Source organism: Engystomops pustulosus, chromosome 1, assembly GCF_040894005.1.
Source record: "Engystomops pustulosus chromosome 1, aEngPut4.maternal, whole genome shotgun sequence".
Taxonomy (NCBI): Eukaryota; Metazoa; Chordata; class Amphibia; order Anura; family Leptodactylidae; genus Engystomops; species Engystomops pustulosus.
The window spans coordinates 171,823,501-171,841,073 of record NC_092411.1 but is presented as its reverse complement, the minus strand read 5'-3'; the positions used below and the strand labels follow the sequence as shown (position 1 = coordinate 171,841,073).

The 17,573-nt window shown below is 42.9% G+C and overlaps 1 protein-coding gene across 2 annotated transcripts in view; it reads left to right on the top strand.

The window, feature by feature from the left end:
* Nucleotides 1–17,573, top strand: part of LOC140066978 (unconventional myosin-If-like) — a 255,331-nt gene that overhangs the window by 144,726 nt on the left and 93,032 nt on the right. For both annotated transcript variants that reach the window (XM_072113886.1, XM_072113887.1), the window contains 5 exons: nucleotides 7,357–7,438; nucleotides 8,946–9,052; nucleotides 9,130–9,228; nucleotides 9,318–9,462; nucleotides 16,825–16,939. In XM_072113886.1, the coding sequence (XP_071969987.1) occupies nucleotides 7,357–7,438; nucleotides 8,946–9,052; nucleotides 9,130–9,228; nucleotides 9,318–9,462; nucleotides 16,825–16,939 (548 nt within the window). The remainder of the gene's footprint in view (nucleotides 1–7,356; nucleotides 7,439–8,945; nucleotides 9,053–9,129; nucleotides 9,229–9,317; nucleotides 9,463–16,824; nucleotides 16,940–17,573) is intronic.

The window sequence follows — 17,573 nt, the reverse complement described above, 5'->3', positions numbered from 1 at the left end:
GAATGAATGAAATCACTAGTCTCACACTGCTTTGTTATTTTGCTGCACTCTTCTCCGAATCTCTTCCACAGTTCTGTGACTGTTGTGGTTTTCTTGGCCATAACTTTATCACCAGGCATTTTCCAGTGGTTTTCTATTGCGTTTAAATCAGGATTCTTGGCTGGTCATTTCATTGTTTCATTGTTTTCTTTTCCAGGGAACTGTGGACCCCAAGGGTAATGCATAATGGATAGTGCATAGTACAAAATATCCATTATGCAATCTTGTGCCCATCTCCTGCCAAGGGAGACAAACACCCCAAGAATCATGATGTGGGTTCTCCCGGGTATGGTAATACCCCATATAATAATAATACGGCAATAAGCTAAAGCCTGGGCACATGGCAGAGCTCAGCAGGGAAGATGCGGCATGATGTATAAGCTGTGTGAGAGTGCATTGTTCATGGTACAATTATATATTGGGACATGTAATAAATCCTGAAACAATCTTTCATGCATAACCCTGCTTTCTCGGGGCATGTGTGACACTGGTATATAGTTTGTTTTTTATGCCCCTTTTGGAGCATACCCTGCACCTCTTCTGTGTCCTTCCCTTGCTTGCAGCTTGGGCAACTTCTCCTGGAAATTGCTGCTCTGTTACAATGCGTGTTGTGGCCTCGCTTCCAGACGTACTAGCACTCCTCCCTTCCAAAAATCAACTGCTTGACTACCACCTCTTGATATTCCAGGTAAGTTCCCCTCTGGCCTGCACTTCGATGTAGCATGTAAGCATCATACACTGCTCTCTGCATGACGTGCACGGCCATCTTCTTGTACTACACCCTCGACATTCGCATGGCGTTATATGGCTGACGTACCTGGTCCGACAAACTCACCCCTCCCATGTACCTATTGTAATCCAATATACAGTCAGGCTGGGGGGCTTCTGCACTGGTACAAGGGCAGGGGTGGTGGTGTGCCCATGTATTGTTGTTAGTACAAGGACATCTCTCTTGTCCTTGTACCTAACACACAATACTGAGTCGATGCATAGTGCTTTCGTCTAGCAGCGACTTTGGGAGACCTCTTTGATTTCTTCTAACAGTGCCGCATGCCGCAGTTTGTCTGGAAGTGGGGCATGTGAACAGGGTAGTACTTATATAAAAATTAGCCAGGTAGAAGTGGTAGCCCTGGTCCAATAGTGGGTGCAACAAATTCCAAACTATCTTTCCAGCAATTCCCAGGAAGGAAGGGGCATTCTGGGGGCACTATTCTAAAGTCCTTCCCTTCAAATGACCTGAACCTAAAAGTGTACCCTGATGCACTTTCACGCAGCTTATACATCTTCACGCCATTCCTTGCCCTCTTATTGGGCAGGTACTGGCAGAACTGAAGTCTCCCTTTGAAATGTACTAGGAACTCATCTATTGATATGTGCCTCTTTGGAGTATACACTTCCATAAATCGGGCACTCAGATGGTCTAATATGGGCCGGACTTTATACAATCTATTATAACTGGGGTCATCTCTGTGTGGGCACTGTGCATTGTCAGCAAAATGCAAAAACCTATGGATGGCTTCAAAGCGCATCGGGGTGTGGCACAGTACGTTTGTGCTCTGCTCCAATAGTCCCTGACAGTGGGCTTTTTCACCAGTCCCATAAGAAGTACTATGCCCCAATACTTCACCATCTCTGCTGCACAGGGGTCCACCTGTGGGGTTGCACATAAAAAGAAGTGGGGTTTTGGGAAATATATTGTGCAGCATAGAGATTGGTCTGGGATACTATCAGACTAATTAGGTCCTCTAATTAACTAACAAAGAACTTAAAAAAAAAGTCCACTGGACCAAGCCCTTCCTTGTCTCTTTGTATCCCAGGACTGGTCGTAAAATCAGGGAGCTGAGTTACTTGGGGTCACCCATGTGGGGTCAGAAGTCCCAGGGACTTCGGCAAAGGTCAGGGCACTTCAGCAAAGGTCCCGGGTACTTCAGCAAAGGTCCTGGACACTTCAGCAAAGGTCCCGGACACTTCAGAACTACTATGATGCGCCTTCTCGGGGATTCCTCCGAGTCACTTTGGGAAGACGAGATGGATAAATAGCTGACTCTGTATTGGAGGCCATATAATTATATACCTCCAAGTCAGTATATGTCTTCTGGGACATGATGGGGGGGGATAGTACACAACCTATACAGAACAACACCTACTCCTCCGCAGAACAACACAGGACACCTACTCCTCCGCAGAACCACTCCTCCTCCACAGAACGCCTCCTCCTCCACAGAACCACTACTCCACTACATTGGGAGGGGGATGGATGATGGGTCTAGTGGTTTGATGCACAATCTACACAGATCGGTCCTGTGATGTCAGAGGGGGCAAATGGTTAAAATTGCTGGCTGGTAGAGCGAAGAATGAAAAGAAGAAACCATGTGTTGTACAAGAAGGTTCTGATGCACACTTGCATTAACCCTGCCATGTAATTGTAGGATAGGTCCAACTCCTGCAGCATAAAACATTCCCCAAACTATGACACTTCCTTCACCACCTTACACTGACTTCTTTACATACTTTGGGTTATGTCTTTAAACATTTTCTCGACGGACACAATGTTTCCCATCAAACACAAATAAATTAACATTGCTTTCATCACTAAAATGACCTGTGGACCACTTCTCCTCTGTCCATACACAGTGCTCCTCAGGTTTCATTCTTTCTGCTTAGAAGAAGCTCGGTCACTGCAGAGTGGACTATCAGTCCAAATGCTCTTAAACATTGTGACACTGTATGATGAGACAGATCCTTACCCTATTCAGTGCTGAGCTTGTGAGCAATCCTGCTGCAGAGGTGAAACAATTACCCATTTAGATTCTCTGCATTATCCTGTCCTCTCTTGCATTTGTCTTGTGAGGGGAACCAGGCTTCTTGGGGACTTGAATAAGTTTGTGATGTTGTAAAGATGCAATATTATAGAAATCCCAGGTTCCCCATTGGCCTTCATCTGGACAACTGCTGCCGGCTGATTTTCGAATGGCACACCAGTTTTGCAACCTTACATAGAACTGGAAAGTTAGGCTGCTAATTAATAGGGGTTGTCAAATCATTAAGGAAATTAGCACCAGGTGCCAGATTAACACCAATAACTTCCAGGTATCTGAAATGTTGACCTTTGACCAGTATTTTTTTACATTCTGTTCTTCAGAATACATACAAATTATGATATAAGCGTAAAATACTGCAATTATACTCATGTTATGATATATTCACATAGGACTACACAATGACATTAAGGAAAATGTGTTTGTTCTCATATTTTGATCTCCAGTGTATATATAGACTAGAGATCAAAATTAGTGAACAAACACAATGGGGCAGATTTACTTACCCGGTCCATTCGGATCAAGCGGCGCGTTCTCTGCGGTGGATTCGGATCTTCCGGCGATTCACTAGGGCAGTTCCTCCGACGTCCAGCAGGTGTCGCTGCTACGCTGAAGAGCATCGGAACGCACTGGAGTTCACCGAGCCATCGTGGGTGAAAGTAAGCGCGAGTCCAGCGACACTTTTTTTTTAAAAATGTGGCGGTTTTTCCGAATCCGTTGAGTTTTCGTTCGGCCACGCCCCCCCCCATTTCCGGCGCGTGCATGCCAGCGCTGATGCACCACAATCCGATCGCGTGCGCCAAAATCCCAAAATACAGGGAAAATACAGGGAAAATTGGCGCAAATCGGAAATATTCGGGTAACACGTCGGGAAAACGTGAATCGGGCCCTTAGTAAATGACCCCCAATTTCCTAAATGTCAAGGTCATGGTGTAGTTCTATTTAGTCCTATGTATATTCTTGTAAAAGAAAGTTAGTGTACCTGGTAATAATTTCCATAATTACTATACAAACCTTAGTTTACTGACAGCCTAACTTTCCAGTTTTCACTGACTTTCTAAAAATGGTGTGCTACTCCAAAGTGACTTACTGCCTTCGACAGTAGGTTGCCTAGATGACGGTCAAACGGGTTACCCATCAAGTATATGATTTCTAGTATATGAAAAGACTCCAGATAAATACTATAACAATAATTAAATAAGGGGCTAGAGAATACCCCAAGCGACCATAAGGGACACCTGATAATTTCCCCAGAAAATCCACTTTCAAAACCCGAATCCCCAACCCACTGTCAATAAAATGATGGATGACAGCAAGCGGCAGGTCCAGAGAAAATGATCATACATCTCAGGGGTATAAAAGTACCCGAGGAAGCCATTTTAGGTAGTGATACGCGTGGGGCATCTTCAACCTTTTCCTCTCCACTGCATAAAATAATCATTTGCGACAGGCCAGTAAATTGTGGTATTTTATTTTATACTTTGCATGGTTGCGCTTTGGGCATTTATTGGAGTTTTTGATAACCATGGCTTATCATAGTGATTGGTCATTCTTGTAATTGTATTTTCTTATTATCCTTTATAAACTTTATTTATGCAAATATTAGCCCAATAGTGATGTATGTTTATTTTCTGTGGACCTGCCACTTTTCATCCATCATTTTATTGACAGTGGGTTGGGGATTTGGGTTTTGTATGGGGACTTTCTGAGGACATTATCATGTGTCCCAGTCCAACTTGGGGGATTCTTTACCCCCTTTTAAATGTTGTTTATTATCTTTGTCTGGTATTTATTTTATGTATTGATTAAATAAAGTATTCTCTTTTTTGCTTCATGACATATATTTTTCTTGAGTGTTTTCATACAATTTATCCATATGTCTAGCTTTTTATGTGATTTTTAAGATCGCATTAGTGGTTCTACTTTGGTATTGATTTCTAGAATATCTTTACAGCATCACAAACTCATACAAGTACCCCAAGAAGGCTAGTTACCCTTTAAAGACAAATGAAAAAGAGGACCGGATCTCCATGGGTGATTGTTTCAACATTGTAACTGGAATTGCTCGCTAGTTCAGCATTGAACAGGTTAAGGATCTGTCTCAATATTTTAGAGCATTTGGACTGAAACTCACTCTGCAGTGAGCAAACTGTTTATAAGCAGAAAAAAATCAAAAAGCAAGGCTTGCCTTTGCCGAGGAGCATTTTGTGTGGACAGAAGAGAAGTGGTTCACAGTTAATTTTAGTAATGGAAGAAAGTTTAATTATGCTCATCAACATTCTGGGGAAAAGGCTGAACCTTCTGAAACAACATGTGGTTTCTTCAGTCAATCAGCCAGCAATTTTTATGTATCACAATTCCCCCGGTCACACAGCAAAACATATAAAGCATTGAAATGAAAAACACTTGAACTATGGAAAAAGAGAGGACCAAAATCACACCAGATCCGTGCGAGACTAGTAATGTCCTGTGGCAAGGGGGCGTAACTACAGTGATAGCAGCCATAGCAGTCGCTATGGGGCCCCACAGTGTCAAGGGGCCCCATCATCTGACTTGACACACTAAAGAGTGGAGGATGTGCACGATTATATACATATTATGTATGTAACATATATGTGATGTATAGATGCTGTATTTGTCATGTGTATTTGCTGTATGTGTATACAGTGTATGGTGTCTGTATATACTGTATGTGTTTGTGTGGGTGTATAGATGGTGTATGTTTCTTATATGGCACTGTATGTGTGTATATTCTCTATATGTGTGTGCTCGAGTGAATAAAGTGTAATTGTAACTTGCAGGTCTTAGTATCCAAATATGTATATTTTTTTAATGGGAAGGGGAGCCCCATGGAGAAGCCTGCTGTGGGGCCCCGCTTCTCCTAGTTACGCCTGTGGCCGCACATGTGTTGATGCCATTCTAAGCAAAGACCTGTACACTTCCTACTGATTGGTGACTGATTGCAGTTCTCTAATTATGGACATTTGGTTTTATTTATTGCAAAGTAAAAATTTTATGTTGATATTCTTTAATTTTGTAAAACACTGTTCTAGTGGCATGGTCTACCCATTACAAAATCGCGGTTAAAACACATTTTGATGAACAGACCCGAGGTAGCTTTGGCGCTGCGCGCGGCCGTGAGTGCGTGGCGCCTCCGGCACTTCCTATGGAAGTTGCTTCGGGTCTGTTCATCAAAATGTGTTTAAACCGCGATATAGCGGTTTAAAACACTAGCAAAGGTAAGCTCCGGCACCAGCTCACCCTAAGCTCACCCTGAGCTGGTTCCCGGTGTTTACAGCTAATACAGTGGTAGGTTTCCTTTAAATGTTGATCAATGGAGATTACATTATTTCTGAAAACATTACATTGTTCTATAATTTTGAACTCTAGTGTATACTATGGGAGTTGTGCTTTACGTTTCTTCTGGCAAATTTTTAATTTTTAACAACATGAAATCATAGCTAAGCAGATTTGTTTATGGTCAAAGTGTTTGATTTGTGATTATATAATTTTATTTACACATACTATTACATGTTAAAATGTGTCATGCATTCAGATATTACATAAACAAGAGTCCTGCACAACAATAAATACCTCTATTGGTCCATCGACATATGAATAAATAATGTAGCAAGAACAAGAAGAAGTGTCATAATGACCATGAACAATCTTTATTAGAATACATAGCATAACAAGAGCCCAAAAAAATAGATAAAAACACTTAAGTGTACTGGTATACACTGCAAAGACTCAGTGCGGTGAAAACAATACAATCACCATCACAAACCCCTCTGGCTGTAACAAATTCAAGCTGTGTTTATGTAAACAATTTTTGTAAACAATGTAAATAGATGAGATACATCACAAGTCAATAGGATATATAGGTATATACTAAAAAAACCCTCTCTATACAACCTGTCAGATGAAAAGGTGTGTCAGTCAATAAACAGACCAAGGAATGCGCGAGGGGTAATGGACACCTAACTCCGCCAGGAGGTGTGAGAATTCACCCATGGGAATTACGTCACATGAGGTGACTTCATCGGGGGAAAAGTCGAGGGAAGTCACCTCGTGTGACGTGGGGTCAATTCTCACAGCTCCTGGCTGAGTTAGGTGTCCATTACCCCTCGCGCATTCCTTGGTCTGTTTATTGACTGACACACCTTGCGGACCTTTTCATCGGACAGGTTGTATAGAGAGGATTTTTTGTGACTTGTGATGTATCTCATCTGTTTACATTGTTTACAAAAATTGTTTACATAAACACCGCTTAAATTTGTTACAGCCAGAGGGGTTTGTGATGGTGATTGTATTGTTTTCACCTCACTGAGTCTTCTCGGTGTATACCAGTACACTTTTTAAGTGTTTTTATCTTGTTCTTATTCTAATAAAGATTGTTAACAATTCATGGTCGTTATGACACTTCTTCTTGTTCTTGCTACATGCATTCAGATGTTAGACATAGCCTTTAAAAGTATGTATTCTTTCCCCTCCCTAGCCAATTCATACAGAGTCTATTCCCAGAAAAAATGGATTCAGATAAGAAAAGTAGACCAACTACAGCAGGCTCAAAAATCAAGGTAATGGCAGCAATTACAGCACCTCTCCTTTCCGGTAGCATGCACAGTGTGTGACTAAGTTTAGTACTATTTATTTAATAATAAGCACCTGTACCACATCCACCGGGAATTAATTTGACTTGTATCAGTAATATCAAGACCACTTTTAAGTGTTTATGGGCACTCCAGATATGTGGCACAAAGCATCAAACTGTATGCTGTTCGGAGCCACACTTCGGCTGCGTTCACACATGCCGTTTACATTGCATTTTGAAAGACAATAAAAACAGCTTGTTGTTAACATTTGCATTTACAAAACAAAAACAAAATTTACACCTTCAAAAATATACAACTTTTTCATTTTTCCATGTACAGAGCTGTGTGAGGGCGTAACAAATTTTGCTTGTCAGTGACATTATTTATTATTCCATTCCGTGTACTGTGAAATTGGAAAAAAAATCCACATGTGGTGAAATTGGCTAAAAATGCGGGCTAAAAACGCAGGCTGAGCCCTCTCCATAGCAGGTAAGTCTTTGCTTGCACCGATCGCAGGTGTTTTCCTGCCGATTGCTGCCGGCAATGCTGCCAGCAGCTCCAAAAAGATGGCGGCACATGGACGGCACCATCATGCCGAGGATCATCACTCCGCGTGACGTCATCGGGGAGCGGTGAACCGTCGCTATGACAGCCTCGGGTCTTCCGAAGACCCGAGGCTGTCTTGTTTTCATTGCAATGTGCTATCAGCACATTGTAATGAATGAGGAGGAAAATCCCCATATACTGCCATATGGCAGTATATGATAGGATCTATCAGACAACCTAGGGTTAAAGTACCCTAGGTAGTCTGAAAAATAGTAAAAGTAAAAATAAAAAAAAGTTTAAAAAAAATAATAAAAAACCTAAAAATTCAAAACACCCCCCTTTCCCTAGAACTGATATAAATATTAATAAACAGTAAATATCATAAACACATTAGGTATCACCGCATCCAAAAATGCCCGATCAAAATCTAATCACAGTGAAAGCTGTAAAATCCAAGCCCACAGGAAAACGGCGCAAATGCGTTTTTCACCATTTTCACTGCATCTGGAATTTTTTTCCCGCTTCCCAGTACACGGCATGGAATATTAAATACCGTCACTATGAAGTCCATAGAAAATAAGCCATCACACTACTCCTTACGTGTAAAAATAAAAAAGTTATAGATTTTTGAAGGTGGGGAGTGAAAAATAGAAATTAAAAAAGCAAAAAAGGCCACGTCGTTAAGGGGTTAATGACTGTTTCAGTAAAATTAATATTGCAACTAAATTACAAAAAAGGCTAAATTAGTACTATCCCAAATTACATAGTATGCAAACTTTAAGATTTGCTTTCAATTGAAGGGACCTACTATAGGCCAAAGCATTATCCCTACTCCATAAACTCTGCATAGATTCATCCATTAGACGTCCAGGAAAAGAAGATTCATCACTCCACAGACATGGTTTTTAACTAGAGCAATGTAAATTTAACAATTAATTTTTTCCAGAAACAAGCTAACGACCTTGTAAGCACTCTTATGAAATGCACACCTCACTATATCCGATGTATCAAACCAAATGAGACTAAAAAGCCCAAAGACTGGGAAGAGACCAGGTAAGAAATTAGTTCACAATGAGAAATGAATATGTTCCACGATATTTAGTCTTATAATAATGCTACCTGTCTTCCAGAGTAAAACATCAAGTGGAATATCTAGGTCTGAAAGAAAACATCCGTGTACGTCGTGCTGGCTTTGCTTATCGACGAGTTTTTAATAAATTTCTGAAAAGGTAGAAAATAATAGCACTGATCCAGTGATATAAGATTTTATATTACATAACTGTGTTTTGAAGATCCTTAAATAACACCTACTTTGCAGGTATGCAATCCTGACACCAGAAACATGGCCAAAATGGAGGGGAGATGAACGACAAGGAGTTCAACATCTACTGAGATCTGTAAACATGGATGCTGATCAGTACCAAATGGGAAAAACCAAAGTGTTTGTGAAGAATCCAGAATCGGTATTTATGCTTTAAAATAATTTTTAAATAGGTTATTGTTTAGCTTCTTCTGCTGGCCTTATATACCGTGCCCATATAAGTCAAAGATCATGTAATTGTAACTTTTGAGGCGTCAAACCAAAAGTATGCCATTTTTTTCAGTTCTGGTGCAGAGAGGCTCCTTTTTAAAATGACACCAGAAGCATTGTTCTAGAAACTATATGGTCCAAAGTAACAGCATCTAAAGTGACACTTTAGTCAAGCTTCTCATTGTGATTTGTCTTCGGCATATTTTTTAAAAAATGGAATAATTAAGGCCGCCTGTACCCTAAACCCTAAGTCAGCCATGCCCTCCCCACCCCTAGATATCATACTGAACATTAACCTTCTTAACGGGCCCCTTTAAGAAAATTTCCATTTCTTCTCTTATAGATAAAATGCTGTCTAATTTTAATATTATGGGCATTAGTGGTTTCAATAGATATACCCCATGCCAGGCTTCAGGGGTAGTGGACCCACTGGACTACCTCGGACGATGACGTAAGCCGACACCTGGGACTGGAATCTAAGTGGTACCCGATTTTCACCAGAGCCCGCCACACAGACATTAGGCAGAATCGTAGTCAGCGACAGGCAGGAGGTCAGGACAGGCAGCATGGAATCAGAGTCGGGGGGGGGGGAAGCAATGGCAGCCAAGGCGAGCTACACACACGTTAGGCAGAATCATAGTTGGGGACAGGCAGGAGGTCAGGGCAGGCAGAACAGGATCTGAGTCAAATACGGAACCAGTGTCACAACAGGAAATCACACTAAGAACGCATGGCATCAGGGAAGAAGCTTCCGGCAGGGTGTGCTGGAAGAGGCTGGAATATAAAGGATTCTGGGCCAGCACCAATTAATGGTGCGATGGCCCTTTAAATCTTCTGAAGACGGGAAGGTGCACACACGGCCACCGGACCAGAGGCAGGAACGGGGATGGGTAAGTACTGCGGGGCGCTGGGGCACACAGAGGGCCACGGGAGAGCTTGTGACTTTGAGACATGGGGAGCACCCGTGACAGTACCCCCACCCCCCTTCGGCCTCCCCATCTTCTTCGGCCATGGGAATCTCTGCAGGAGATCATGGTCCAGGATATTGTCCTTGGGCTCCCAAGATCTCTCCTAAGGCCCGAACCCCTTCCAGTCTACCAAGAAGAGCCGCTTACCTCTCACCATTTACGATCTTCTTTAACTTGTAGACATCGGTGGAGTCAGCCTCAGGAGGAGGTACTTGCCGGGACAAGCGGTTCAGGATCACAGGCTTGAGTACAGATACATGAAAGGGTCTGGGAAGCGCATGGTGGGAGGAAAGTGCAGCTTGTAGGCCACAGGGTTGATGCCCCTGAGCACTTCAAAAGAACCCAGGAAACGACGACCAAGTTTGTAGCCAGGAATCTTTAGTCAAACTTTCCTGGAGGACAACCAGACTTTGTCACCTGGAGAGAAGATTGGAGGAGGTCTGTTTTTAATATCCGCTTGAAGCTTGGTTCGAGCAGAAGCCTGTAGTAAGGAAAGACGAGTCTGCTCCCAAATGGACTTCAGATCCTGTACCAACTCCTCCACTGCAGGAACATCCAAGGACACAGCTAGAGGAAGTGGGTGCAGACCATAGTTGATGAAGAATGGAGCATTGCCAGAAGATGCAGAATCCAGGGAGTTATAAGAAAACTCAGCCCATGGCAACAGAGTGGACCAGTCATCTAAAGGGCAGAAAGATGGAGATAGCAGCCCAGAGTCTGGTTAACGCATTCCACCTGACCATTAGACTGTGGGTGATAGGCGGAAGAAAGGTCCAGTTTTACTTGAAGCTGGTGACTTTAGAATTTAGAGAACTGAACACCCTGATCAGAAACCATGTGCTGGGGAAGTCCATGGAGCCGGAAGGTGTGATGGAAGAACTGGCCGGCAGGGTGTGGAGCAGACGGCAGACCTGACAAAATGGGATATTTTGGAAAACCGGTTGGTATCCACCCAGATGACAGTATTGCCAGAGTATTGGTCCGCAATGAGGTCCATAGCTATGCGAGTCCATAGGCAGCCGGGTACCGGCAACGATTGTAGACCAGCAGGTTTCCGATGAGATGGCTTATTTCGGGCACAGGAAGCGCAGGAGCCCACAAAGTCCTGAATATCCTTGACCAGATCTGGCCACCAGTAGAAACGGGAACGGAGGGGGACAGAGCGCTGCACCCCAGGGTGCCCAGGCAAACATGACCAATGTCCCCAAGTCAGGATCCTCTTCCTTAAAGGAAACCTACCACTTGAAGTGGCAGGTTTCAGAAGAAAATACCGAGCACCAGCTCAGGGTGAGCTGGTGCCGGAGCTTTTTTTGTTAGTGTTTTAAACCGCTATATCGCTGTTTAAAACACTTTTTAAACTTTATAGCCGGTGCAGGGAGGTACGCGCTCGGCGCTTACCATGCGCGCGGCTCTCCTTCACTTCCTATGTAGCCGCGTGCACGGTCGCGCGCATGGTAAGCACCGAGCGCGTACCTCCCTGCGCCGGCTGTAAAGTTTAAAAAGTGTTTTAAACCGCGATACAGCGGTTTAAAACACTAACAAAAATAAGCTCCGGCACCAGCTCACCCTGAGCTGGTGCTCGGTATTTCCATCTGAAACCTGCCACTTCAAGTGGTAGGTTTTCTTTAAAGCAGGTCGAACGTAGGTCTTGCCAGGAGGTATCTGCCGAAGGTCCACTGGAGAGGCCAGAACCAGTCGTCAGGAGGGATGACATGCTGAGGAGTCGGTTCTTCCCCGATGACATCCGAGGCATAAGAGAGAGCATCAGCCTTGATGTTCTTCTCAGCTGGATGGAAATGGATACTCTACTCTTCTAAGGCAAGTTTTTAACGATCTCACTAATTCCTCTCTGAGGGGGAGAAAGTCTTTGAAAAAAAAGCCTTTGGGCCCTTTCTGGGTTGATGCCTCCTACTGAGGAGGCATCAACTTCCAAGTGGAAAGGCTTCTCTGTATCTAGCCATGAGAGATCTGGGGCCAAAGCGAAGGCAGACTAATTTAGAGAAGGCCTCTTCAGCTGCCTGAGGCCAGAGTGTAGCCAAGGAAGGGAAGACTCTTTTGATGAAACTGGTACTTTTCAAATTTGGCGTAGAGTCGATTGACTATAAGACGGCTGAGTACTTGGCGTGCGTGGGACCGATGGGACTCTTGGTCCTTCGAGAACACCAGGATATCATCAAGATAGACCATGACACAGGTATAATGCAAGTCTCTGAAGATGTCGTTGATGAAAGACGGCTGCTGCATTACAGCTCAATTTCAAAATGCAATGGGATGCATTCCTATTGAGAGTCCTTTGACGATCAGAAGAAGATGGATGTATTGTTTCTATAGGTGTTAGGCCTCCTTGAGATGAACATATTTTTCCTTTGGCCCTATTGGCCATTGTTAAGGGTTATGTGTCAAAAGTATTTGTTTATGGTTTCAAAAAACAAAATAAAAAACAAAATAAATAAATTTGACAGGTGCAAAAGTATGCTTGATTTGAATACTCCTAACTACTTTTTACTGACTTACTGAAGTATTAAATTGGTTTGGTAACCTAATTGAGCTTTGGACTTCATAGCCAGTTGTATCCAATCATGAGAAAAGGTATTTAAGGTGACCACTTGCAAGTTGTTCTCCTATTTGAATCTCCTCTGAGTGGCATCATGGGCTCCTCAAATGATCTGCAAACAAAGATTGTTCAACTTAGTTGTTCAAGGGAACTATACAAAAAGTTGTCTCAGAGATTTAACTTGTCAGTCAAGTTACGCCGGGGATGGATATTTCAGCAAGACAATGATCCAAAATACCGCTTCAAATCTACCAAGGCATTCATGCAGAGGAGCAATTACAATGTTCTGGAATGGCCATCCCAGCCCCCAGACCTGAATATCATTGAACAACTGTGGGATGATTTGAAGCACAACCATCAAACTTAACTGAACTGGAATTGTTTTATAAAGAGAAATGGTCAAAAATACCTTCATCCAGGAACTCATTAAAAGATACAGGAACCGACTAGAGGCTGTTATTTTTGTAAAAGGAGGATCTACTAAATATTAATGTCACTTTTCTGTTGAGGTGCCTGTACTTTTGCACATGTCAAATTTAGTTTTAATGCATATTGCACATTTTCCGTAAGTTCAATAAACCTCATTTCAATCCTGAAATATTACTGTGTCCATCAATTATTAGATATATCAAACTGAAATAGCTGTTGCAAAAACCCAAATTTTGATAACTAAAAATGATTAAGATTAACAAGGGTGCCCAAACTTTTTCATATGACGTACACTCACCGGCCACTTTATTAGGTACACCTGTCCAACTGCTCATTAACACTTAATTTCTAATCAGCCAATCACATGGCGGCAACTCAGTGCATTTAGGCATGTAGACATGATCAAGACAATCTCCTGCAGTTCAAACCGAGCATCAGTATGGGGAAGAAAGGTGATCTGAGTGCCTTTGAACGTGGCATGGTTGTTGGTGCCAGAAGGGCTGGTCTGAGTATTTCAGAAACTGCTGATCTACTGGGATTTTCACGCACAACCATCTCTAGGGTTTACAGAGAATGGTCCGAAAAAGAAAAAACATCCAGTGAGCGGCAGTTCTGTGGGCGGAAATGCCGTGTTGATGCCAGAGGTCAGAGGAGAATGGGCAGACTGGTTCGAGCTGATAGAAAGGCAACAGTGACTCAAATCACCACCCGTTACAACCAAGGTAGGTAGAAGAGCATCTCTGAACGCACAGTACGTCGAACTTTGAGGCAGATGGGCTACAGCAGCAGAAGACCACACCGGGTGCCACTCCTTTCAGCTAAGAACAGGAAACTGATGCTACAATCTGCACAAGCTCATCGAAATTGGACAGTTGCCTGGTCTGATGAGTCTCGATTTCTGCTGCGACATTCGGATGGTAGGGTCAGAATTTGGCGTCAACAACATGAAAGTATGGATTCATCCTGCCTTGTATCAACGGTTCAGGCTGGTGGTGGTGGTGTCATGGTGTGGGGAATATTTTCTTGGCACCAATTGAGCTTTGTTGCAACGCCACAGCCTACCTGAGTATTGTTGCTGACCATGTCCATCCCTTTATGACCACAATGTACCCAACATCTGATGGCTACTTTCAGCAGGATAATGCGCCATGTCATAAAGCTGGAATCATCTCAGACTGGTTTCTTGAACATGACAATGAGTTCACTGTACTCAAATGGCCTCCACAGTCACCAGATCTCAATCCAATAGAGCATCTTTGGGGTGTGGGGGAACGGGAGATTCGCATCATGGATGTGCAGCCGACAAATCTGCGGCAACTGTGTGATGCCATCATGTCAATATGGACCAAAATTTCTGAGGAATGCTTCCAGCACCTTGTTAAATCTATGCCACGAAGAATTGAGGCAGTTCTGAAGGCAAAAGGGGGTCCAACCCGTTACTAGCATGGTGTACCTAATAAAGTGGCCGGTGAGTGTATATGTTACCTGCATGCCATCTGTATTTGCAGAGGCACAAACAAAAACAGGAGGCTGGCAAATTTCAGTAGCTACCAGTAGCTACCCCTCAGGGTTTCATATGATTATTACCTACAAACTAATCTGCATATATGGACAGACATGGAAGACGCACACTGTCATCCGTATTTTTCACAGCCCCATAGAAATTTATGGCAGAGCCGCAAACACAGCCGAGAATAGTTAGTTCTCTAAGTTTTTTTTAGGGGCACTCATTGGGGCTCATTTACAAACTTCCTGGTTTCACTGATTTACTATAGTTTCCGCCAGAAAACTCCACCAAGTCAGACCTAGTCTTAAGTAAGCTACTAAAATGCCAGTCTTCGTAATTTCTCCCCTATAGCTGCTTTTGTCTAAGCACAATTCTGAGGGCATGTGCAGCCAGAGCCAACTAAAACACATTATTCAACAGGGATAAAAATAACATTATTCCTGCAAATCCTGTGTAAGGATTCTCATACTCTGCAGGCAAGATCATCATTCTTCACCATCATCCATGGCTTTTAAAAGTCAGTGTTTCTGACTTTTAACTAATGGATAAAAGTTGCTGGAATTATGTTTATATCTTTGGCAGCAACTACAAACGCACAAAGAAGCCTTCCACCTCTGGAACACGACTGCAGAAAAGTCCTGGCATGTTGGCAAAGTTCTGTGGCTGCAGAAGTGTGTCTGAGGGAACCACTTTCAAGTTCAAATATGTGGTTGCATCGGACAGTTTTATGGGCCTCTGTGGACCAGAAAGGGAAAGGGGATTGCAAAGTGGTGACCCAGTCCAAATAGATTGAGTGGACTGATAATCGGTTTTGAAGATGTGGGTAATCTGGTTCCAGCATTTTGAGAAGTCAGGTGTCACAGACGGAAACCCAATCTTGAGCCCTATCTGCATTTCTGCTGTTGGCTGGCATGCATTACAGTTTTGTACCTCATTCATGGAACTTGCCTCTGGAGAGGGTTACCATCTGTTCAGCAGTGTTTCCATGAGTAGAAGAGTTCATATCCCATATTAGATCCCTGCACACAGAGAACCTGCTACTGTTCTTTGTGCCTTGCAGGCTAACTTCAACAGTAACTCTTAGGTGCTGAAAAGCTTTCCTGGGTGATCCCACCTGACGACTCTGTGATGGTCAGGACAAGGCAGTTTCTAGTTTGCTTTGGGTGAACCTCAGATCTTGCATTTCCCCCATGAAATTATGTTGACAGCCGCCACAGAATCTTGCAATAAAAAGTTTAGCTGTTGCAGAACCTCAGTGCTGGGTGAAGTAGAACAGAAGGCCCTCAACAGTCACAAGGCAAAGAGACTGCCATGACAGTCCATACAGTTCCATCTGTGAAGAAGAGCTGGGTGGGTTGTTCAAGGATTGTGTACACAGTACTGGATGCCTCTGTGCACCTTGCTCAAAAGCACTAAAGTCGCCCTGCATACAGAGCACACACTGCAGGTTCCTCTGTGTTGCTGGAACCATGCATACTCCCCTGCTATGCTCTGTCCCCTCTACTCACAGTGAAAAGAAGGGAGAGGGAACACAGCCGGTCAGCTGTCCCATAGGCCATGCCCAACCTGCTCGAAAGTTTTTTTTTTCTCTCACAGAAGTAAAAAATGATTATGACAGTATGTAAGAGGTTTTTTTCTGTAAAAGAGATTGTAGGGGTTCCCACCAAGCTTTTTATAAAAACAATTCCTTTATTTATATAGCACACTCAGATTAAGCAGCACTGCACAGAACTTGCCAAATCAATCTTTTTTAGTAAAGATTATATTATATTGAAATTAGTATATTTGTTTCCCTGGCCGTCTATTAATCTGTTCACTTTTCACAATCCTGTGTAGTTGTTCCTATTGGAGGAAATGAGAGAGAGAAAGTTTGACTCCTTTGCTAGAACTATTCAGAAGGCTTGGAGAAGGTATATTGCCAAGAGGAAATATGACCAAATGCGAGAAGAAGGTGAGAGAAAGTAATAATATAGACCAATATAATCTTGGTATATATACAATAAAAAAGTTTAATAAATGCATATGCAAGCACAGAATATTTATTTTGTCTATGCATGCAATGGCTAAAAGAAGACTCAACAGACCAGAAGGACATGCTTCTGAACCTCTGTTTGATGAATGTGGGTCTATGTATAGATTTAACGTGTGCCTTTCTACTGTACACACTGTAAAAGAAGAATTTGCCGACAATTTATCAGACCTAAACAGGGGAGCACTGGAAATTTTTAAAGTGGCCCCATTGTATGGGTGGGGTAGAAAGGAGGAGGCATAGACAGAATGTGGGTGGAGTTGATAGATGGGGGGGATTGGGGAATGGTAAGCAACTTTTTTTTTTGGTTTGGTTTAATACCCAGCAACAGGAGGAAGAGAGGAAGCCACAGTATGAGGGGGATGAACGACACAATAGTGCCACCCCATTAATAATAGATATTGCCCCCTTTAATATTAGACAGTGCTACGCCTTTAATATTAGACAGTGCACAATAATAATAGAAATGCCCTTTTTAATATTAGGCAGTGCCACCCTAATAGGCAGTGCCACCCTTATAATAGACAGTGCCACCCTAATAATAGACAATGCCCCT